The sequence below is a fragment of the Chaetomium globosum genome, genomic scaffold, assembly GCF_000143365.1.
Source record: "Chaetomium globosum CBS 148.51 scaffold_1 genomic scaffold, whole genome shotgun sequence".
Lineage (NCBI taxonomy): Eukaryota > Fungi > Ascomycota > Sordariomycetes > Sordariales > Chaetomiaceae > Chaetomium > Chaetomium globosum.
The window spans coordinates 4,871,512-4,893,461 of NT_165976.1; the positions used below are offsets into that span (position 1 = coordinate 4,871,512).

General features: G+C 55.5%; 9 protein-coding genes across 9 annotated transcripts, besides 2 other annotated features; 4 read left to right on the top strand and 5 right to left on the bottom strand.

Annotated features, from left to right (window-relative positions):
- Positions 1-798: 798 nt before the first annotated feature.
- Positions 799-1,274, bottom strand: CHGG_01581 (uncharacterized protein; the record flags this gene model as incomplete). Its single annotated transcript, XM_001220801.1, has 3 exons — positions 799-883; positions 945-1,027; positions 1,128-1,274. 3 exons carry the CDS (start codon positions 1,272-1,274, stop codon positions 799-801), a joined length of 315 nt encoding a protein of 104 aa, XP_001220802.1.
- Positions 1,275-3,367: 2,093 nt separating this feature from the next.
- On the bottom strand, positions 3,368-4,427 carry CHGG_01582 (uncharacterized protein; the record flags this gene model as incomplete). Its single annotated transcript, XM_001220802.1, has 3 exons — positions 3,368-3,688; positions 3,743-4,098; positions 4,169-4,427. The coding sequence occupies 3 exons, from the start codon at positions 4,425-4,427 to the stop codon at positions 3,368-3,370; spliced, it is 936 nt and encodes a 311-aa protein (XP_001220803.1).
- A 610-nt stretch (positions 4,428-5,037) lies between these two features.
- Positions 5,038-6,207, top strand: CHGG_01583 (uncharacterized protein; the record flags this gene model as incomplete). The annotated part of the gene is made up of 4 exons (XM_001220803.1): positions 5,038-5,089; positions 5,147-5,272; positions 5,361-5,479; positions 5,557-6,207. The coding sequence occupies 4 exons, from the start codon at positions 5,038-5,040 to the stop codon at positions 6,205-6,207; spliced, it is 948 nt and encodes a 315-aa protein (XP_001220804.1).
- A 404-nt stretch (positions 6,208-6,611) lies between these two features.
- On the bottom strand, positions 6,612-7,894 carry CHGG_01584 (uncharacterized protein; the record flags this gene model as incomplete). The annotated part of the gene is made up of 3 exons (XM_001220804.1): positions 6,612-6,630; positions 6,884-7,144; positions 7,206-7,894. 3 exons carry the CDS (start codon positions 7,892-7,894, stop codon positions 6,612-6,614), a joined length of 969 nt encoding a protein of 322 aa, XP_001220805.1.
- A 1,124-nt stretch (positions 7,895-9,018) lies between these two features.
- Positions 9,019-9,052: a sequence feature (Short protein (CHGG_01585, EAQ93350.1) was converted to a misc_feature.).
- Positions 9,053-9,121: 69 nt separating this feature from the next.
- Positions 9,122-9,150: a sequence feature (Short protein (CHGG_01585, EAQ93350.1) was converted to a misc_feature.).
- A 1,611-nt stretch (positions 9,151-10,761) lies between these two features.
- Positions 10,762-11,510, top strand: CHGG_01586 (uncharacterized protein; the record flags this gene model as incomplete). The annotated part of the gene is made up of 3 exons (XM_001220806.1): positions 10,762-10,803; positions 10,959-11,271; positions 11,371-11,510. 3 exons carry the CDS (start codon positions 10,762-10,764, stop codon positions 11,508-11,510), a joined length of 495 nt encoding a protein of 164 aa, XP_001220807.1.
- Positions 11,511-11,835: 325 nt separating this feature from the next.
- CHGG_01587 (uncharacterized protein) lies at positions 11,836-13,571 on the bottom strand (the record flags this gene model as incomplete). The annotated part of the gene is made up of 4 exons (XM_001220807.1): positions 11,836-12,324; positions 12,421-12,490; positions 12,542-13,009; positions 13,549-13,571. The coding sequence occupies 4 exons, from the start codon at positions 13,569-13,571 to the stop codon at positions 11,836-11,838; spliced, it is 1,050 nt and encodes a 349-aa protein (XP_001220808.1).
- Positions 13,572-14,092: 521 nt separating this feature from the next.
- On the top strand, positions 14,093-15,389 carry CHGG_01588 (uncharacterized protein; the record flags this gene model as incomplete). Its single annotated transcript, XM_001220808.1, has 3 exons — positions 14,093-14,344; positions 14,402-14,677; positions 14,790-15,389. The coding sequence occupies 3 exons, from the start codon at positions 14,093-14,095 to the stop codon at positions 15,387-15,389; spliced, it is 1,128 nt and encodes a 375-aa protein (XP_001220809.1).
- Positions 15,390-15,664: 275 nt separating this feature from the next.
- Positions 15,665-17,223, bottom strand: CHGG_01589 (uncharacterized protein; the record flags this gene model as incomplete). Its single annotated transcript, XM_001220809.1, has 4 exons — positions 15,665-15,672; positions 15,747-15,936; positions 15,990-16,259; positions 16,336-17,223. 4 exons carry the CDS (start codon positions 17,221-17,223, stop codon positions 15,665-15,667), a joined length of 1,356 nt encoding a protein of 451 aa, XP_001220810.1.
- A 468-nt stretch (positions 17,224-17,691) lies between these two features.
- On the top strand, positions 17,692-19,547 carry CHGG_01590 (uncharacterized protein; the record flags this gene model as incomplete). Its single annotated transcript, XM_001220810.1, has 2 exons — positions 17,692-17,929; positions 18,001-19,547. 2 exons carry the CDS (start codon positions 17,692-17,694, stop codon positions 19,545-19,547), a joined length of 1,785 nt encoding a protein of 594 aa, XP_001220811.1.
- Positions 19,548-21,950: the final 2,403 nt, after the last annotated feature.

The following is a 21,950-nucleotide window of genomic DNA, read 5'->3' on the forward strand; positions in this document are numbered from 1 at the left end:
GACCCCCGAAGAAGCTAAAGTCGCCCTGAGATCTCGGTGGTTTAGGTAGGGTAGGGCGAGGGTTCATGGTTTGGAGTTACGGCTTGGTGGTTTGACGGTTAAGTTTCATGGTTTCACTGGTCTATGGTTTTATTGTGTCGTGGTCTCGTGGTCTCATGGTCTTCTGGTGTTGTGGTTTACGACCACTGATTTACTTGCATGGTGTTCTCGGAAAGATCCTGAGGTTGTTTCGGCGATGTTGCTGTTATATTTCAGCTACAGGGTTCTCAGAGTCATAGCATTGGGGATTTCCGTGGTTGTTGCATGGGTTCTAGATATCAGACGGGTATACGTTGAAACCCAGTGGGATAGGGTAATTATTTTCGAATTTCTAAACATGACATTTGCAGGCAGCCGGTGATTGATATAGAAGTTCCACATTGCTAATATCACCGACTTCTATTTGTGGTTCCTCCCCGGATTGTCAGCTTGTAACCACCGTTGTGAGAAGAAGAGAGACAGGCTTAGAACCATCATCGGCAGCTCCAAACAACGAACTACTAACAAGACTAACGCCCACCTCCTCCCTTGGTGGCGTACACATTCCACATTCTACAACACAGGCAGTCAAACCAGGTCCGTTATTTCCCGCTGTCTTTCCTAGCAGGGTACCAAAAAATATAAAACGCTAATGCACCGTCTTGCCCGGGTCGGTAAAATAGGCAGCAGGATCCCCGATCACTTTCTATTCCCCCTCTCCCCTCTTGACTCAACTCGAAACCTCATCAGCTACGCACACCGTTTCCTCTCTCTTCCCTTTCATAGCCCTCCCCTGAGCGCCAGAACCAAGTGCAGCGTGGCCCCGCCGACTAGGGCGTAGTCATCCGCCGTCTTGTCGTCGACCCTGGCTCTGGGTTTAGTACGGGAGTTGGGGAATGGGCTTTGGAAATAACCACCGCACTCACATCTGCTTGCCACCGTGAATGAGACGCTGCTGTGCGGGCGGGATACCCTCCTTCTCCTCGACGAGGTCCTTGATTTTGGAGACCTTTTTTGGGGGGGGGGGGGGGGGGTCAACATCTCGACACCAGTAGATAAATAGATATGTAATAGATATATGAAAGGGGGCCGGGACGGGACAAAAGTACCTGATCGCTCCCCTCGACGTCGAGCTCGATCTCCTTGCCGGTAAGCGTGCGGACCCTACGGTTGGGGGGTGGTTCATCGGTCAGTAACGGGGGAGGGTGCTCCCTGCTCCAGGATAGGCGGGATGGTGGTGGCGGGGCAGGCGGCATCCATTCCGCGGCGGGACATACTTGATGAGCATCTTGGCGGACGATGATTGTTGACTTGGTTTTTGGTTTTGAGGCGGTGGTGGGGTTGATGAAGTTTGAGGTTAGGGGTTTTTTTGCTGGCTTGGAGCTTGAGCTGCAAGCACGGCGGGGTCGGGATGCAGTCCGAATCTGGGCGGTCGGTGGCAAGCAGGCTGAAGGCAGCAGAGGTGCAAGTTGGGAAGTGAGAAAGGTGATAAGGAGGGGTAGTGGGGTAACTGCAGTGAGGTTAGAAGTGGGGCTATGTCAATGCAAGTCGTTGCCTCGCAGTTTGCTTGATATCGGCGGCAGGGACATCGGAGTCAACTGGTCAAAAATCGATCTTATGGTCTATGTGGGAAAAGGTTGAAGGCCTATCAACTATTACCTCATACTTTATCCATGGTTATTATGAAGCATCCATTTTTGACCGAAGCTCACAGTCAACCGGGAAAAGCCAGGCGGCCTTTGACCTTTGTCATTAACTTTCCAATAGCCGGACGATTCCATTACTTTTAGGTCCCCTTTCTATACATTCCCCGCTGGTGGACGAGATGGGGATTGTGCTTCCAGCTCGTGGCCCGGGCTCTTCACATCCATCTCCTGCGCAGCAACCTCATTCGCGGTCAGCTCTGCCGCCCCCCAATGTGTTTGTTGACCGCCGAATGTATAGTAACTCCCTTCAAGCTCTTGCGGTGGCCGAGGTTCGGCGTCAACTTCCAACGGTGTCTTTGGCGGCCCCGGTACGTCTTCCGCGTGTAGCTCCGGTTTGCCGGTCCACGCTTCTTCCGGGTTTTGAGATCGTTTCCGTCGTCGGGCAAAAAAGGAGTAGATTCCCATAAGAATAGCGAGACCTGCCACTCCCCCGATCACCGGACCAGCAATCCATGCCTGGCTATCCCCTGAGTTGCTCGAGTCAAGGGATGCTGCTCAGCCTTGCGTTAATCACAATCCTCGGAATTCAAATTCAAGAGAAAACGAATAACCATACCACTGTCACCAGTTTCCATGCCTCCAGCTCCTGTCCGTGAACTGGTGCTTTGCTCAAAGCCCGTCCAATCGGATCGGGTGACGAGCAAGTCCACCACTACGGTGTAGACTTTATCGGTTGTAACGCCGCCCTCTACCAGGCCGGAGAATGTGGCTACTGACAGGGTGGTAGATTTTGTAAGCCACGATGTCGGAATGGTGTAATGGACGGTGGACGTGGTGGACACGGGGTTAGTGTCGCAGTAGGCAATGCCCTCGCTCCACGGGGGATTGTCGTTAGGATCTACCCCGTTCGCTTCGAGGCAACTATTGCATTGCTCAGAGTATTCTCGAAACGGCCCTGCAGGGTCACAGAGCGAGGGGTCGGCGCCTATTTGTTGGAATACCAGCAGGGCATTATCTACAATAGACGAACAATTAATATTCGGGTGCATCATCAACGTCCTGGTCAGAATATAATCTCATACTGCAATCATCAAAGCATACTGCTGGGGTGGCGACTCCCCATCCTACTGTTGTGCTGCTGGGGGAGGCAGGGCCGCCGACCTGACCCTGATTAGCAAAACCGGAGACGATAGAGGTCGCCTGCCGGGGAACCGGGCGCATTGCTAAGGCTGTAGAGGATGAGTAAACTACCATAGAGGATGTCGACAGAGAATCTTCGACAGCTTCAGCCTTGCTGGGCTCTGGCTACTTTATACTGGCCTCGCCGCCCAAACAAGTGTGGGTGGTAATGCGGGGGCGCAATCAATCCCCCCATCTCTGCGGCTATAACCATGATTCAAGGAACATTTGTTGGTCGCGACTGCATTTAGACGAATGAAATGTTGTGAAACGCTGCATGGCGCATGCGAGGGTCTTCTCAAATCCGAGGCAAGATCGCCAATCTAATTAACGATGTAACTAGGAATCGCCCAACTATCGCACAAATGCAGCGTCAATATCAGTAAGCAAGGCTCCTTGAGAAGAGAGGAGCTGAACTTTCACAAGCCCAGATTCATCATGTTGTTACACGGAGATTGCTCGCCAAATCCCCTTAAACATACAGTAGAGATTGTCCATTGCGCCTAACAGACGCTCCCGCTTCCTTACTTCCTCTCAGTCTGGTCGAAAACATTCAGACCCAAGCCTTCTGCGTCGAGTAGGAGTCTGTTCTTGCCGCCTGCCTCTTGCAGAAGCCCGGCAATCGTGCGAGCATTCTCCAGTTTCTTCAGCTCCACATACGCCTTGTTCTTCTTGATAGCATCACCAATGAGCTCGGCGGACCGGGCCTCACCCTGTGCCTTGACAACCATGGCTTGCTTCTCCTGCCGGGCCTTGTCGACGACGAAGGCGGCGCGCTGTGCCTCTTGTTGGGCAACCTGCTTGGCCTCAACCGCTGCTGTGAATTCCGGGGAGAAGGCGAGATGCTGCATTTCTAGTTAGCAAAATCCAATGCAACCCCACGCATTCTGGTAACTAACCGTCAGGGATACATCATCCAGGGTGATGTTGAATCGCGCGGCTCTCCGCGACAGATTCTCCCGCACGAGCCTGGCGACCATCTCTCTTTGGGTGATCAGTTGGCTGGCGTTGAACTGGGCCACAACACTCTTCAGGACTTCGTTTACAATCGAGGGGAGGACACGCTCATCGTAATCCTGGCCGAGGGTCCGGTAGATCTGGGGGAGGGACTGCACATCAGGCCTCGAGAGCACACGGCAAGTGATGTTGACCATTTGGAGATCCTTCGTGCCGGTCAGGGAGGAAACGTTTCTCGGTTTCGCTCGCACATCGTAGATAATGGGTGTTTCGAACCACGGGACCATCAAATGGGTACCTAGAGTCAGGTTAGTCTGTGTTCTCGACATGGGTATGGTATCGATATTGGCGGGGGTGGCGGGTCGCACCTTCGGCGTAGATATCTTTGCTGACACCACTCAACCTCCGGTATTTGATCGCTCTGTGACCACCATCGACGTTGAATAGGGCGTTCTGGAAGAGGAGTGCGCCGCCGCCGAATAAAAGAAGACCGGCAAGACCGGCACCAATACCGCGGGGAGAGCCGCCGGGGAAACCGCCAGGGAAGCCAGGGCCTCCACGGCCGCCGGCCTTCGCAGCGGCCCGGATCCGATTGGCGTAATCCTCAAACGGGCTGCGATTCGACATCTTTGCTGGTGGTCAATGGTTGAGGCTCTCGACAAACCCACAGCTCGGTTTGCTTGGTGGAGAAAGAGCTTCAGTACCTACCTAAGCTTTCAAGGGCCAGTTGGTCCGTGCGCTGCGAGGTTTCCTTTGACTCGCTCACGTGTGCCAAAACCGTTCCCTTTCAACAACCCCTGTCCGTACGGTATGGTACATGCACTTATTGTGTCATGTTTGTGTAATGTAACTATCAACTGGAACGCGACCTTCAACCTCTTTTTCGTCCTAACATTCATCATTGATCTCTAAAGAAATTCGCCAATCTCATTCAAACCACACTGCCTACCTAGAACTGGCCTAACTGCAGGACTCACGTGAGTTAAAGAGGGACAGAGCGCTTGGAAAGCCCCAATTGTTGCGCTAGCCCACTTGCTTTGGCATAAATCCATCACCTGCTGCCTTTGTTGGTTCTCCATCTCTCCATCGCTCACTTCCGACCCCAGACGTGACCTTCACAACACTGCACATTCCCCGTGCCATCGTTCCCCGTATCGATACTTTGATTGTCCCTACATTTTTCATCAAGTAGCCGTTACAAGCAGTTCTGCAGGGCAATTGCCCAGTTTCACACACCATGTCGACCCGACAACCCTCTCGGGTTGTGTTCGTGGGGAATATTCCGTATGGTAAGCTACGTGTGCCATGGTTGCCGCGATCTGAACTTTGCTGACCCACGTCGAAAGGCTTAACGGAGGAGCAAATCACAGAAATCTTTAGTGGTGCAGGCAGAGTACTGAACTTCAGGCTTGTTTACGATCGTGAAACTGGTCGACCCAAAGGGTTTGGATTCGCTGAATTCCCTGACTACGGTACGCCCTCCCACTCTTTCACAACCAGCCTTCTCTTCTCTTCCTTTTTCTACAAAATCCATCAATTACTGACGGCACTCTGTCTCAGATTCTGCGGCTTCAGCAGTCAGAAATCTCAACGATTACGAAATCATGGGTCGCAAGTTGCGCGTCGACTTTAGTAACGAGACGGTCAGCGATGAGGACAATCGCGACCGCGATGGCGCAGTATGTATTTTCCTTTCTTCCCCGCAATTCCCTTCCCATCCTCATCCAGAATCCATCAATCTAACCGCACTCCTCAGGCCGGCACCAGCGGTGGCAATTACTCCAACCCCGCCACAGCCAACGGCAGCGGCGCCAATGTCCCCTCCGCTTCGATACAGGCCGCTGGCCCGGGTGGCGGCGGCGGCTCTTCTCTCCCGCCGCTCCCGCAGGGCAAGGACCTACCCCCCGGCGTCTCCTGCACCGATGCCATCTCGCGCACTTTGAACACGCTCCCCCCCGCCCAGCTCCTCGACATCTTGCAGCAGATGAAGACGCTGGCCACCAACGACCCAGCGCGCGCCACCGAGTTGCTCTCCCAGGCGCCCCAGCTCAGCTACGCCATCTTCCAAGCCCTGCTGATTATGGGCCTGGTCTCGCCCGACGCCATCAACTCGGTTCTCGAGCCCGGTGCCGGCCCCATCATGCCCCCCGCAGCCGGCCCGGCCGCCGCCACGGGCACGCCCCCCGTCGCCGCGCCTGGTGGCTACGCGCCGCCGCCTCTCGCCGCGCAGCCCCCCGCCATGCCGGCTCCCGCCGCGGCTGCCCAGCCCCCCGCCGGCCAGGACCCGGAGGCGCTCATGCGTGCCGTCATGGAGCTGCCGCAGGAGACCATCGACCAGCTGCCCGAGGCGGAGCGCCAGCAGATCATGGCGCTGCGCGCGAGCTACAGCGCGCAGACCCGTCGCTAAAGCGCTCAGGCTGAGTGCAGCAGGCAGACCTCGTGCGAGGGAAAGCGGTGGTATAGGCGAGAAGAGCGGAAAATCTGGCGCGTCTCTTATTGATTGCATGCATGCATGGCGGTTGGGAGCTCTGTTTCCTTCCGGCGGTTTCGTTTTCTCTTCTTCTTTCTCTTTCTGTTTCTGGCGTTTCGGAAATGGGGCAGGCTAGGTAGAAAAAGGCCCGCGGTGCAAATGCAATGCTATATATATGGGATTCTTCCGGACAGCTGGGCTATGATATTGGGACCGGTGATTATGAGATATCAGTCGCTAGTTTGTCGTAGACCACGTTTAGGGAGTTCTAGCAACAAGATGATTTCAGCCGATATATTAGGAATGGAGAACGAGGCACTTGTGAAGGCGTTCCATCGATGTCAGACATCATTCTTGAACCTAGGTATGTATTAAAAGTCAATACACACACGCTTGCCAGCGTGCGTTGCTAACCAATATTGCAAATCCACGCACCATTTCCAACGCCATAATGCAATTCTAGCCAACCCAAACAGCCTCGGTAGCCATGCAACCTATATCTGTGGCATATGTATGTATGCATTCAACACAACCTGCCCAAGCAATGCAGCCTCCCTCCCCAAGGGTAAAGACCCCACATAGGCAATCCTCTAAAGTTCAAACAATGTTATACACCCTCTTCGCAATCATAAAGCACCCCAGGCCAAAGCAGAGCAACCCCGCGGTGATGGCAATGAACCAGTTGAGGTCGCCCTCATACTCCTGGCCCGGTACCCACACGTTCATGCCCCACAGACCGGTGATGATATTCATGGGCAACACAATGGTGCCCAGCACCGTCAGCTTCCCGAGTACATCGGCGGTCTGCTCCTGCCGCTCGTTCATGCGGATGTTGATCTGGGCGAGGTAGTTCCCATGAGAGCGAGCCAAGATCCTGGTAAAATCCGTTGGTTAGCTTGTTGTCAGATGTATTCCGGCACAGCAGAGCAACTTACTTCTCGTAGTGACTCAGGTTCGAAGTCATGGTCACAATATGATCCTGAATGTCTCCGAGGTACAAGCCGATCTCGGATCGTGGCGCCACCTCCCAGTGCTCGTTGCAGCGCTTGGCGAAGCCCTTGATCACGTCCGCCTTATTGCTGAGAAGCCGGTAGAGCGACATGACCTTCTTGCGGCAGTCTCCGACCCGCCGGAGCATGTCGCGACCAGCCTCGGCTGACTTCACCTCGGCCGAGTCCGACTTTTCGTTGAGTCGCCGCTTCTCCTCTCTCATGGCTTGGTCTTCCTCCGAATGCATTTGCAGGATGGCGTAGTCGATTTCGTCGACTTCATCCTCGATGTTTTGGATAAGTGGCACGAAGACATCGGTGATGTCGTCGATGATGGCATACGAGATCCAGTCGGATGAGAGAATAAGATAGTCCCGCAGCTGACGAATGCGCCTCCGTACGTTGGCTGGATGCGGCGTCACCGAGAAGTGGAAGCTGAGAACGCATTCCCGGAATACGACAACGTACATGTTGACGGGCTCGAGGAAATTATCGCTGGCCAAGTCCTGGTCGAAAGAACGGTAGTTAACAAAGTAGTAGTTGCGGAAAAGCTCTACCTTTTCCCGCTGCTCTTGCATCATGATATCCTCGGCCGTCAACGGGTGTATCCCGAAGGCTTTAGAGATCACTTTCATCTCAGCCTCAGTCGGACTGAGAATATCGAGCCACCACACCGGACGATCTCCGTATTTGAGGGGTTTTTGCGGGTCCCCGTTCTGCGCTGACTTCAAAGGGTCTTCTGGAGGTTTCAAGCCGGCAGGTGTATGCCCACCCGAGTCCGCCCTGGTGGCTTCACTATGAGTCGAGTGTTTCCGCTCCGATTCGTGGGTTGTGGTCGCTAACGATGGTTGTCGCGATGGGATGAGTGGATCACCACCTTGCCCTCCAAGTACTTGGTATAGATCGATGTTCGGTTCTTCCTCATCGTCGCTGTCGTCGCTATCGGAGAGAACCGGCGGGTCGGGGACAAAAAGCTCCCGAAACGTTCCCCCCGGTTGCACCAACTCCGAAATGGACTGGCTGTGGATAGTGCTCTGGAATTCTTCGTTGAAATAGGTGAAGCGATAGGGCGCTGCCTCCTCGGCCTGAAACCATCCTCGGTGTACAGGTCTCAGCCTTCCATTGATCAGTTGCGGCTCTGTGATCCTCTTCGCACGGCGTTCCTCGCTTCGGCCTTCCTTTTCAAACCTACTCCATTCATCCAAAATAGACAGATCGGGCCATTTCCCACGTCGTCTTCGTGGCCTCGGCCGGTACGCGGTATCACGGACGCTAGGCTCGTCAAGTTCGGAGAGGCCTTCTTGTGGAAAACAAACGTCTTCTTGGGCTTGCAGAGCGATGGTTTTCCTCCTGCCCAGCGGCGATGGTCTGTCTTCATCTTCATCCCCGCTCCCCTTAGTCGTGGAATGCTCGCCGTGATCGATGTCGTCGCGTAGCAGTACATCCCCAAAGCTCATGGTCATATGGTCGGTGGCGTGGAGAGCGGGCGATCCCGGTACGGAGGGCGGGTAGTTCACATTATAGACATCGCCAAGGCGCCTCTTTTTGCTGCTACTCGCCATGCTCGAATCGCGTCGGCTCGTGGGGCCGGTCTTTCGCGGAGTATCGCCCGTTCCATAGCCAGGGACAGTGTCGCTCCTCTGAAATGCCGGGCTGGGGAGCAGAGGAGCCCCCTCGTCCTCTTCGTCGCTATCTACCCTGGTTGCCACCCTCGGTCTTGTGGTGGGTTGCGCAGGCGGGATGGAGGCGCTGGTCGTCATCACGGAGGGGCGTCTAGGTCGTAGAAACGGCGGCTGTTCCCTGAAGTTCAACTGATTAGCCCTTAAGGGTAGGGCAACACGCGCACGGTCGGCGGTCCTTACCGATGGTCGAGCAGCGCTTCGCTCTCCATGCTCGTGGCGCTGAAGTTACGACCCGGCCTCGTATAGAAGCCCGGTGGGGGGTCGCCTAGCCCCTCTTCGTTGTCGCCGTCCTGCGCTATCTCATCGGCAGGTAGCGCAAATGATTTCCTTCTCTGCTTCTTTTTCTTCCCCCCTCTGTGGTTTTTGCGTCTTCTTGGGCCGTGACCAGTCGAGGATGGGGGGTTTGGTGTGTGGGGAGACATCAAGCCGGATATCTCCGGGGGTGGTTGTTGGTTTGACGAGTCCATTGGGGCCAGGAACCAAGACAGCGGGTCTAGGCAGGCTAGCAAATCAGCCTCGCTGGGTCCCTGTCCTGTTTCAACGAACAACGATAGTTATCGTTCTCGCTTCTCGGGCACGTGGGGGGCCAAACTCGACTGCCGTTGCTGAGGTATCCCGATTGAGCCACAAGGCATCGAATGACGGGTGATAAAGTGGATGAGGAAGCAAGAAGAACTGCGAGTGTGATTGGGGCCACGTCCAAGAGTGGATTGAAAAGTGAAGATCGAGGCCTTGGTCGAGTGCTCGGCCTAACGATGAGGCAAGGCTGTCGGATCTGCAAAAAGGGCGGTGTCGCTGGCGGATATCACAAAATTATGGCAGGGTCGGCGGTCGGTGGTGTCCGCAAAAGATGGAGGGCGGTCGCATTGTCGGAAACTCTGGTGTTGAAAGACAAAATGCTGGTCGGCTCGGGTGGCCAAGGTTCCAACTTCCTGGTGATGGGATGTCAGCCAGGCAAGCAGATGCTGCATTCAGCATGCGGCTGCTCATTGGTTGGTTTAGGATGGTATGGGGGTCTTCGCACTGTGCCTAGCTCCGGCGCAGCTCCCCGCACTGCGCGGGGGTTCGACTCCACAGTGGGAATTCATGAAGAGCGGACTGAGTCAGAGACCGGAAAGGATAGAATCATTGCAAGTCAAAGTAAATCAGTAGTTAGTTAGTTTGTTTTAATTGGAATACTTCGGAATGTCTCATGTTGTTGAGCTTTTGAGTTGTCAGGAGTAGCTAGTCTCCACACCCACAACATCCCCTAATTATGCCTTACAAGCACAACGTTAGCAAGAGAGGTTGGTACGTCTATTTGTATTCGTATCACATTGGAGCTTTCTTTGCACCTTGTATGGCCATATGTGTGTCCCAAGCATACAGGTACACAATCGGGACCTCGGTACGCACAAACTACATTCTTCGAATCCTACTATGCGTAAATTGCATTAGCAGGCTTCTCGAGGAGAAACCCAGTACAAATTCCTCACCATTTATCATCTGCGCAGTAGTTACCTACCTTTATTTAACATGGCAAATCCCTCATCATCCGAGGTGATTATGGGGCGATAGCGGAGGGGTTTGTGGAACCTCCGGTACTTGTACACCACAGCTCAAGAGAGCAGTGGAGGCCGGGCTATTACGGCGGCCACTCCCGCACTCGGGACCCCTCCTAGCCAACGTCTCCCTCTCGTGAGAATATATATGTGCTTGACCTCCACAGCCATCACCATCTCATAATCTATCTCACTCACCTCCTTTAGCAGCCGTTTCTTTCACTTCTCACACATCACACACCACCCTTACTGCAACCCACCTTCCAGCAACTCCTCACCATGGCCAACTTCCCTAAGCTCATCCCCGCCTTCACGGTCCAAGTAAGCAACCCCTTAGACAGCAGATGGGAACCACCTCCCTAGAGCATCCTCCCCTTTCCCTCTGGCCACACCCCCATCCCCAACAACAACAACAACCAGAACACACCACACCACCCGCAAACCCTCACTAATCACCCGCCTTCCCAATCAAACAGGTCGCCATCGCCCCCCCATCCACGCTCTCCTCAGCCCTCGTCTTCGTGCCCTTCGTCTCCACCGGCGGCAGCATCGTCTCCGAACCCAACTACCCAGTGCAGATCCGCGCGGCGATCGAGCACGGCGGCGACTTCATCCGGGTGAGCGCCGACGGCACCCAGGCGCGGCTGGACGTGCAGGGGCTGGCGCGCGACGCGGCGACGGGCGCGGTGCTGCGGTTGAAGTACACCGGCAAGGTGGACTTGACGGGGGAGGTCGGGGCGGTGTTGAGGGGCGAGGGGGACGCGGGGACGACGGGGTTTGGGGATGCTTGTGAGTTGTCCTTTTTTTTTTTTTTGCGTTGTTCTTCTTTTCCTCCTATTTTACGCACTCGATGTCGCGGGCCGTGATGCTGATGTGCTTGCTTAAAAGTCAACGTTGTCGAGTTTGAAACTGGTGGCGGGGAGTTCGCCGTACTGGAGAACAAGGTGTATGTCGGGTCGGGACGGTTTATCCTTGAGCCTGGGAAGCCGACCATTGTCGAGTATCTGGTCAGTGAGCTTGCTGCCTAAGAGGGAATAGAGTCTATACATGATCACTATTCCCGATGGCGGGGCGTTTGATTTGACGACCGTGAGCATAGCATCAATTATAGATGCGGGTTTAAGGGATGTGCCACGTTATAACTGTGGCAATCAATGAGACCACCAAATTGAATCCATATTCTTGGACCATAGGGTATTCGCTCCGTATTTACCTGACTGTGTCCTAGACACTGTTGCTATAAAACCGCCGAATGCACCTTGGCTGTGCCACGCGACACACATCTAGCCCCCCTCGCCTGCTATGCAGAATAACCTTATTCCATCCCCATCGCATTTTCGTTCGACGATCCCATCAATTCGCCGGTGGCCCTCCTGCCTTTTGAACCAGTAGTTGCCCAACTTGAAGGTTGGCAATCTCGAAAGCCTTAGACCCCTGAGGGAACGTTCCAAGTGCCGCCCAGAGGTCGATCAGGGGTTGCATGGGCTCGAGATCCGATTTCTTGAGTAGATTCAGTGTGGTAGCTGTTAGGATGAAGTGACTGAAGCAGCTGTTCATCGACTTCTCGAGATTGAGGCTGAACATGTCGTCAAAGTGCGACCAGTACAAGTGCGCATAAACGCGGAACATCTGGCGGAAGATAGTTTGGCACGTCTCCATAAAGTTCTGGGGGAAACCGCTACGCTTCCCAACCCAGTCCTGGCCTGATTCGGGCGCTGGGGTGCAGAAGGCCAGGTTGTCGGCGTATGAGACTCCAGCCGGGTCCGTGGGGAAGATAGTGCCATCGTCAATCTTCCCAGAGATGTACCGCTGGACGAGCGTCAAGTACTCGTAGGCCGGAATCTCAACGGGTTGGTAACGGGAGTTGAGCCACGTGAATGAGTGATTCCTGCCTTAGTGAGTATGAAAACCCTGATCGGGGGTTGGTGACAGACTCACCCGCCCGCTGACATCTTGGAACATCTCCTCGAGTTGCAGATCGAAGAGCCATCTTCTTCTTTGTCGTGGACTAGGCGGATGAAAGTGATCAACATCCTCCAGTGATCAACAACTGCCATACCGATTAGCCGCGTGTTTCAGGACCCCGCTAGAATCGCCTATACCTTGATGTGCAATCCACTCTCCCATCTCAACCGTCTTGGGCTTCGCACTCAGGGTCAAGAAGTTGCCCTTCACTATGTGCTTGGCATAGTTGGCATTTAGCCATAGAGGCTTTGCCTGGGGGAGATGGTAGGAGGCAAGAACGTCCTCCGCTGACGGCACCATGCCGCTAGCCTGGTCCATGCCGATGGTCTCAGCAAGCGATGGCGAGGTGGGGAGCGGCGGGAGCTTCACCGCAAGATTGGAGGAGGAAGAGTGGCTTCCTTGGTGTCCTTGGTGCCCTTGGGTAGGGGTGGCTGGCGAGTGGGTTTGGGCTTGTGCCTGTGGTGGTGCTTGCGCCTGCGCTTGTGGCAGTGATTGATGCTCGGGAGTTGGAGAGCTCGTGCCCGGTGAGTTCGGGCTTCTCTGGCCACGGAAGCGCGCGTTACTGTTTCGGCAGTTAGCCGCAGTGCTATTAACCAGGGAGGAAGACCGTTGGGCTGGGTGAAGTGACAGGGCCTGGCATCCATCCAATAAGGACATGAGGGATCTCAGGGTCTGCTTTTGATCAAACATACTCACTGTGCCAAATGCAACGAACCACACTGGTAGATTCTTATGCTTGAATGGGCGAGGAGCTTTGCTTTCGGATTGGGACGAACGGACAGTTCTCACAAGGAATGCTGAGTGAAACAATAAGAGGGGTCCCGAGCGAGGGTCACTACCCCTGATCGAACCACAACTTGGAACGCCCGAGGATTTAAAGACGTTAGGAAGCACTAAGGTAGCACTGGCTCCAGTCTGCAAAGATAGGTAATAAGAGCTCTTATGGGGGGAACATTAGAAGCGGCTGCCTCACTCTTATGCACGGCTGAGTTGAGGCGGCTGGATGGGTAGGCCCGATGTGGATGGTGTGTTGGAGTTGGGTGTTGGTGGGTTGCGGGGAAGCGGTGGATGAAATCGACCTGATGATGGACCGAAACTCACATTCCAGAGAAAAGGTTAGACATTTTCGTTTCGGGTTAAGAGAAAGATAATAGGCGAAAAAAAAAAAAAAAAGGGAAAAAGAGCCCGAAGCACAAACAGGAGACCTGGGAATAGTCCAAAAAGTGCTGTTTCCTGTTAGCCCGGACGGGGTCGTCATGAAATTGTTTAGTTACTGGTGAATTGGTTCGGGTTGCAGCCCAGGTTCCAGGCCCACCGACTCTTTGGGTGTTCGTTCGACAGACCCCCGCTGTTTCAGCGCCACCGCTCTTTATCGTTATCGAAAGAAACAGGGGTCGATGCCAGCTGAGTCAGCGAGGTGCCATTGGTCTCGAGTCGAAGAAGCAGCGCATTGAGAATCGCGCATTCATCCGCTGCTTGAAGCTCCGCGACTCGTTCCCATAGCTTTGCCAGGCACTCAAATTTGATACTCGCTTTTCGAGATTGGAAATTTGAATACCCTCGAAATACCCACGCTACAAACTGCGCTTCCGATTATTAACTTCAACTTCAAACGCATTTTCCGCATCTCTTGGACCAAATCAACATGTCCGACTCCGAAGAACCCATCGATATTGCCGACGAGGGAGGTGACGATCTCTTTGGAGATGACGGCGATGACGCGCTTTCAGACATCGAGAATGTCGTGAGCGACCGGGAGATTGTGTCGGATAGGGAAGACGACGAGGCAGACGCGCCGCGCCGGGACGATGATGAAGAGCCTCGCGAATTCCGCGAGAAGCTGGTTTCCGAGGTTCCTTTGTATCGGCACCGCACACCGCGCTCCAAAGACGGCGATGTAAGTCACGATTGTTGAGCAAGCCTTGAGCGCATTTTTTTGCTAACAATTGCATAGTTGCACACCCTCCGCGTACCCGATTTCATCAAGTTCAACCCGATGGAATACAAGGCCGACGAGTGGCAACCCAGCGAATGGGACCTCGAAAACGCCAACTCCGAGAACCCGATCCCCTCGATAATGTGCCGCCGCGATCCCAAAACCGGCCGCATCCAGAGCAACGCCAACATGTATCGCTGGAGCGACGGCTCCGTCACGCTCGCCATTGGCGATGAACACTACGAGATCCAGAGCAAACGGCTCGCCCCGCCGCCCAACAAGCCCTACCGCGACGTACAAGACGCGCACTACTACGCGGCAGCCGCCCATCTAACAACTAACTCTCTGCTCATCGTCGGCCACCTCACGGAGCAATACGACGGTGCGCCCGAACAAGGAACTACAGGACCACGCGCTGGAGCGGCTGATGGCGGACCTGGCGGGCGCCAAGAAGGACCGCGGCTCCGAGATGATCATCGTCACCAACGAGGACCCGGAGCTGCTGAAGAAGCAGGCCGAAATGGCCGAGAAGGAACGCAACAAACTGCAGCGCCGCCGCGAGACGGCCGCCGCCCGCGCCGACGGCACCGGGGCCCGGTACAAGGGCGGTGGTGCGCTGTCCGTCGGCGACCTCGAGGGCCGGCGCGGTGCGGGAGCCGGGAGGAAGCGCGGTGCTCCGGGTGGTGCCAAACAGAAGCGCCGTCGGCCCGAGTACGACTCGGACGACGACCTGCCGAGCGGCACGCGCCGGACGGATAACTATGACATGGAGGATGGGTTCTTGGTGGACAGCGAGGAGGAGAGTGAGGCGGTGGAGGAGGACGAGGAGGAAGAAGAGCTGCTAGATGATGAAGAGGAGGAGGACGAGCGACCGCGGGCCAAGCGCCAGAGGACTGCCGAGCCGGACGAGGATGCCGAGGGCGATGAGGACGGCCCGAGTCATGCTGACGCTTCGAGGAGCCGTAGACGGCGCGTCATCCAGGACGATGATGACGAGGAAGAGTAGCTGGAGTTACAGTATGGAGGAACTGTATCACTTATTCTGGGTTAGCGCATGGTCACTGGCACATTTAGGCGTCTTGGTCTCAAAATGGTATCTAATTAGGGTTTGATATTCGGGAGACACGAGCCCGTCAATATTTTGGTCTTTCGATATGATTGCTGAGACAATGGGGTTTAACTCAACCTGTACTCTTTATCTAGCCCTTCTCTTCCATGCAGGCCCGCCACCGATGATGATAACCATCTTCGACAAAGGCTGGCCTCATCATGGCATCTCGTTTATGGGGCTATGAGGATTAATAATAACCTGGCGTCCCTGTCCTATTCTCTGCTGGCCTCCTAGAGAAAGTCGACGACGAACCCAGTGCTGTTTCCTCGTCCGAACTCGGGTAGTTGCCGAATTCGTCTGACCTGTCCGGCGGGGCCCTCATCGCCTCCAACACCTCGGCGCTCAATAACGGTGGTTGGAACGGCTTAATAGAATGTATTTCGCGCCCGGATGGCATTTGGGCGAGGAGAGGTCCGATAGGGGGTATCGGTTGTGTAAGCATCTAGAAGAAGTTAAAATGGGCGCTGACAAGAGGGAGTTCAGACGGCGACTCACGGTATCGTTTTGCTTCACCCACTTGGCCTCCAACATCTCAATCACTCTCGTCTCCTCCAGCCGCCCGCCATCCGCACCCCAATCCAAACCCTTCTCAACCTTCTTATCCTCCCTCCTCTCACTCCACTCCTTCCGCAGCCCCTTCAACCCCCCACTCCCACCACCACCACCACCACCACCACCACTTTTCTCCCCCCCCTTCCTCTCCACCCCGACCTCCCCCAACCCCGCCCTCAACCACGCAATCCCCGTCCCCGTCTCCCCCCCCAGCTCCGCATCAATCGCAAAGAACCGACACGCGCGGGCCCGACTCGCCCTGCGCAGATCCTCCACGTAGCGCACGAACCCCTCGCTGACTTTCCCCCCCTCTGCCGCCGCTCCCGCCAGCCCGGCCGCGGGCCTGCGCAGCGTGCTTCGCCGCGGCGAGACACAAGCGAGCAAACAGGTGCGCGCGCACCTTGGGGATGTCGGGCGACTTGTACATCCACTCCGTGTCGTGCTGGTTGCGCGTCTGGGCTACGGCGGCCGGATAGGGGTCGTCTTTGAGCACGGCGAGTAAGGTCGCTTCGGCGAGGGCGAGGGCGCGTTGGGCGCGTAGTAGGTGGGGGGAGATGTCGGCGCATGGGTAGGGTGGGGTTTTGGTGGTGGTTGTGGTGGTGGCGGTTGGGGGTGATTCGGTGCGGGTGGAGAGGTGGTCGTATATGGAGGCGGCGTCGAGGAGGTGGCGTGTGGCGGTGGTGATGGCGGTTTGGCGTTGGGTGGTGCCTACGGGTGCTGTGGTCGTTTGGTAGAGGGGTTGGAGGGTGGCGCGGGCTTGCAGCGTGTACGTGTTGGCGAGGGTCGAGAGGGCGAAGAGGAGCTCGTGTTCAAGGGAGTGGATTCGTACGCGCGGGGGCTCGCAGCCGGGGAGAAGGTTGTTGGAGAGGGTTGGGCGCCATTCTATTTGGGGGGCGGTCTTGAGTGTGACCGACAACTCGTCGGGGTGGATTGGTTTGCCCGAAAGGGAGGCGTTGAGAGCGAAGAGGTAGGGGAGATAGGTTTGGAGGGTCGAGGTGACGGTGGAGAGGGAGGGTGCCTGTGAAGCTGGAGGGAGGCGCTTGTGTTTCTTGAGGGTGTCTCGGACCACGCCGCGGTGGGTGCTTGCTTGGAGGGGTAGCGAGGGGTGTGACTCGCAAGTGACACTCGACGAAAAGGAGAAGGAGGATGTGGTTGGGAGGACGAATGGGTACGGCATTGTCTGAGGTACCTAATTCGGGATGATATAAAATATATGACGTTGAATTTTCTAGACAGGGCTGAAGACCTGGGTATCTCAAGGCTGCCACGGAGGAGAGCATCCGATTTCAGGTTTGGATCGCCCGCTTTTCGGCCAATGTTTCAATGAGGGGCATTCGTTGCACGCTCGGGAGCTGCAGCAAGGGAGGGTGACATCACATCGGCCCAGCAGCTGCTGTCGGCCCGCTATGGTGCTGTTCCTGAGTCGCTGCAATGTGACCCCTGCTGCCTCCTGGAGCTCCCACGGCTCCCCACATCCACTCCCGTTAGCTGTCATCCGAATTTCGAACCCCTGTCCAGACAGATTGCCGTCAGCCAAAAAGTTCCGCATCAACTCCACAGCTCGAGGACCATCCTCGACGGACTCCAACCCTTCCGAACGTTCAATGCGGCCTCTTCTTCAACACCAGCTGCATTTTCGGTGACAATGGCCAAGCCTTCGCCTTCCCCCCACAAACCAAGGCGAAAGGCCAAACAGGCCGGCAATTCGATAAGCAACATTCACAATGTCGGCACCGTCGAGACCATGTCTCGCGCCCCGGCTTTCCCGCTCGCGGCTTTCCTCTGGCCCGCGAGGGGTACTGTCTCGCAATGGGAGCTTCTGCCCCTCATATTGATGGCCGTCGGTCTCTTCAGATGGGCTGCTGGGCTGTGGGGTTATTCAGGTGCGATTGCTCTCGAACCTTGGCTTCAATGGTCTGGTGTGAACGACGACTGACTTGTTGCACTTTCGCAGGCTTCGAGAAACCCCCCATGTTCGGCGATTACGAAGCCCAGAGGCACTGGATGGAACTCACAACCCAGCTTCCCATCTCGCAATGGTACTTCCATGACCTTCAATGGTGGGGCCTCGACTACCCGCCGTTGACGGCCTACCATAGCTGGCTCTGCGGCAAGATCGGTTCGCTCATTGACCCGTCGTGGTTCGCCCTCTTCTCATCCCGCGGCCTGCACGACCCAACGCTCAAGGTTTTCATGAGGGCAACCGTCATTATCTCGGAATACTTGATTTACATTCCCGCCGTCGTTGTCTTTGTGCGCCGCTACAGCAGGCTGAATGGCGTTGCCAACTGGTCTGCTGCGGTAGCTCTTGTTGCCATATTGATGCAGCCTGCTACGATCCTAATCGACCATGTCCACTTCCAATACAACACGGTGATGCTTGGATTTGTGGTGGCAAGCATGTCAAGCCTACTCGCTGGTCGCAATCTGTGGGCTGCCGTATTCTTCGTGGCCGCCCTTGGGTTCAAGCAGATGGCGCTGTACTACGCTCTTTCTGTTTTTGCCTATCTTCTCGGCAGCTGCGTATTCCCGCGGATTAACATTCCTCGCCTTATTGCGATTGCAGGAATCACCGTGGTGTCGTTTGCCATCTTATTACTTCCCCTCGTCATCGGCGCCCTCTCCGACGCGAGGAACGGGATCGATTCTCGCCCGGATATTGACGGCCCCCGTCCGCCCTTGCCACTATTCCAAGGGCTCGCCGACTATCTGGATACGGAAGCCTTCTACTACCCGGTGGTAGAACAGTTAGTCCAGATGGTTCACCGCGTCTTTCCCTTTGCCCGCGGCCTATTCGAGGACAAGGTCGCCAATTTTTGGTGTGCATTAAACGTGGTTTTCAAGATCAAGCACTACCCGGCTGAACTTCTGCAGCGCGGCGCGCTCGTGGCAACATTGGCATCGATTGCTCCTCCCAATATTGTCCTCTTCCTCCGGCCGAGAAAGGAATTGTTGCCACTGGCGTTCGCTACAACCGCGTGGGGCTTCTTCCTGTTCAGCTATCAAGTACACGAAAAGAGCGTTCTGCTCCCGTTGATGCCGATGACGCTGCTGCTTGCAAGCAGCCATGGGTTGAACAAATCCACTCGCGCCTGGGTCGGGTTCGCTAACATCCTGGGCTGCTGGACCATGTTCCCTCTGCTGCAGCGGGTAGATCTGGCGATGCCATATTCGGTGCTCACTCTGCTCTGGACATACCTCCTCGGCTTACCTCCCACTTCGTTGAGTGCCTATTTTCAAGAAGGCGGCAACAACTGGACCCAATGGGTCACCCTTTTCATTCATGGTTCATTCTACCTGGCCATGACGCTGTGGCACGTCCTAGTTCAAGCCCTCCAGCCGCCTCCAGACAAGCCGGACTTGTGGGTAGTGGCCAATGTCGGTGTTGGCGCTGCTGGCTTCTCTCTCTGTTATGTTTGGTGTCTAGGGAGACTGGTCATGCAAAGCGAAATCCTGCCCAGGTCGTGGTTTGCGAAGAAGGAGAAGGCGAAGACCCAATAAGCGGGCATGGCGGTCAACCCGGCGAAGTGAATGGAGTGGGCTTACAGTTTTATACCCTGAATTATACCCGATTCGACTTTTTGTGCAAGTTCTTGAGCGATCGTCTGGTTTATGCACCTCGTGCTGGTCGACGAAGGATTCCGCCCCCATCGGGGGCTCACGAATGAGAGAAATGATCAACCGAGGAATCTCAGAAGTCAGCATCAGAGGATGGCTATCCCAGTTATTGGTCCTCAGCCACACGAGCCACAATAAGAACGGAGAGACACCTGGATGCCTGCTGGCGAACCCTCGATGACACTAAACGGCTGCAACTGGCTGCGACAAGAGACAGGCGCAGTGGTTTATATGTTTGGACGGTGGTGCTCTTGGCATCAGAAGACACAATTCGGATGAGAGCTCCGAGCGACGTGCTCGAACTCGGCCCGATGGTCGTCGGCTGGGCACCGACATCCTGGACAACCATGCACCAACCCGTGGGGGCCAAAGTTTTGGAGAGACTCGACCAAATAGTTATTCTCGACTCGACGTCACGGATGTGTCCAAAAGGTTGTCACCATCCTTTCGTCGCTTCAAACAGGACTTCCAACCCTAAAGCCAGCAGCCTTCTCTAAAGAAACAAATCCTTAGTGGGCTTTATGGAGATCAAAAACGAGCAAAGAAGCAGCGATCGACCCGATGCGTGTGTTGTCAAACCCGTCAGCCTATCGCATTCTGGAGAACAGCCAACGGCTGGATCCTCCCGGGGTCTTGGCACATTTTCAGCCTTTCAACCAACTTCCGGAATGGGGCGTTGCTCGGCACACAGCCAGCTAAGAATGGGGGCCAGATACACAAGAGACCTCGTGGCGACCGCCTCAGCCCTGCAGCTTTGCTGACGCTCTGCATCTTCGCAAACTCGGTCCAAATGGCAACCTAAACAACCCGACGCCGCTGCGCCTGGGGGCGCCGAGTCTCAGGTAGAGATGGATGCATCCCATTGTCGCCCATTGTTATTCCCGCTGGCGTGGAAGCGAGACAACGGCACTCACTGCCCATTAACTGGGCAGCGGCCCGATTTTGCGTGACGCGGACCACCCGAGAATACACTGCAGCGTCCACGGTGTCAAACACACATCGTTGCTTGGAAGCGTACTCCTTCCCAGTCCGTGCCGCCAGCCTGTCTTTCCCTTTCCTCGTGTCTCGAGGGCGGGATGGCGCCGGCACACTTCAGCCTTTGTTTTGGCCTTTGTCGGCGAGTCCAACAGACGTCCGGGGTTCATTTGGATCGGGATTTACACACATGGCAGCTTTGTCTGGCCCGGTTCTACTCGGCCCCTCCACGCCGCCACCCTAACCATAGAAATATGAGCACTCCCCAGATTCTGACATAACCCGGTGTTCTTTTGTCTGCTCCTCCTGTCAGCTTGATGTAACCAGCGCACCGAGTACATCTGCCGCCGGGCTTGAGAACCAAACGAGCAGGTCGTCCGTTGTTGCACAGGTCCAGCTGCGCTTCCCCACCGGGCCTGCACATCCCGCAACCAACAAGCCACCCGGCCCCTTGTCGAGACCACCAACAGCTTTCCTGCAGGCAGGGTACTAAGTGGGCTCAGGTATCAATATTAGAGGGAGGAGACAGCGCGCCACCTTTGTTGTCTTTCTGTTCTGTTTCTGTTTTTGTTGGTTGCGCTCTGGCACTCAACCTTAACCTTACCGTCACGGGGTTGAAGTTCCAACATCACGGTCATGATCGCCCGAAAAATAATCGGCGTACTCGCCGCCCTGGCAGCCACAGTAGCGGCCCAAGATGATCCGGAACCAGTCCCGACAGACACAGGGTCGTCGGGGTCATCAGGAGCAAGGACGACCTCGGCCGCGTCCGGACCAGCAACGGTTACCATAGCAGTCGGAGCAGTAAGACAAATCACCCTCTGTTGACCTAGCATGAGGCTGACCACGCTGTAGAACGGCCATGTCTTCACACCGAATGAGGCTAAGGCGAAGGTCGGCGACATCATAAGTGAGTCCCAACTCATGGATCCCCATTGATAAGTCTGATCGGCTGACACCACCAACCAGAATTCACCTTTTACCCTGCTGGTGACAACCCACGTATGTCAAGCCTGCCTTTCTTTTTACCTCTTTCATGGGTTCCAGTAGCCAGCTGTTATGCTGCCGAGCTCCTCCAGGTCAGGACAGGACAAACGTAGCTAACACCGCCGGGGACAGACCGCGTCGCCCGCGCCGAGTTCGGTTGGCCATGTATCCCCTACGAATACGCCAACATCGACAAGCCAGGCTTCTACACTGGCATCTTCGCACCCCAAGTTATCTCCAACAACGTAAGCCTTTGAACCCAACCGCTCCCGACTACTCGTGACTGGTATATAGGTAGATGAATATATTCAATGTTTTACTTAG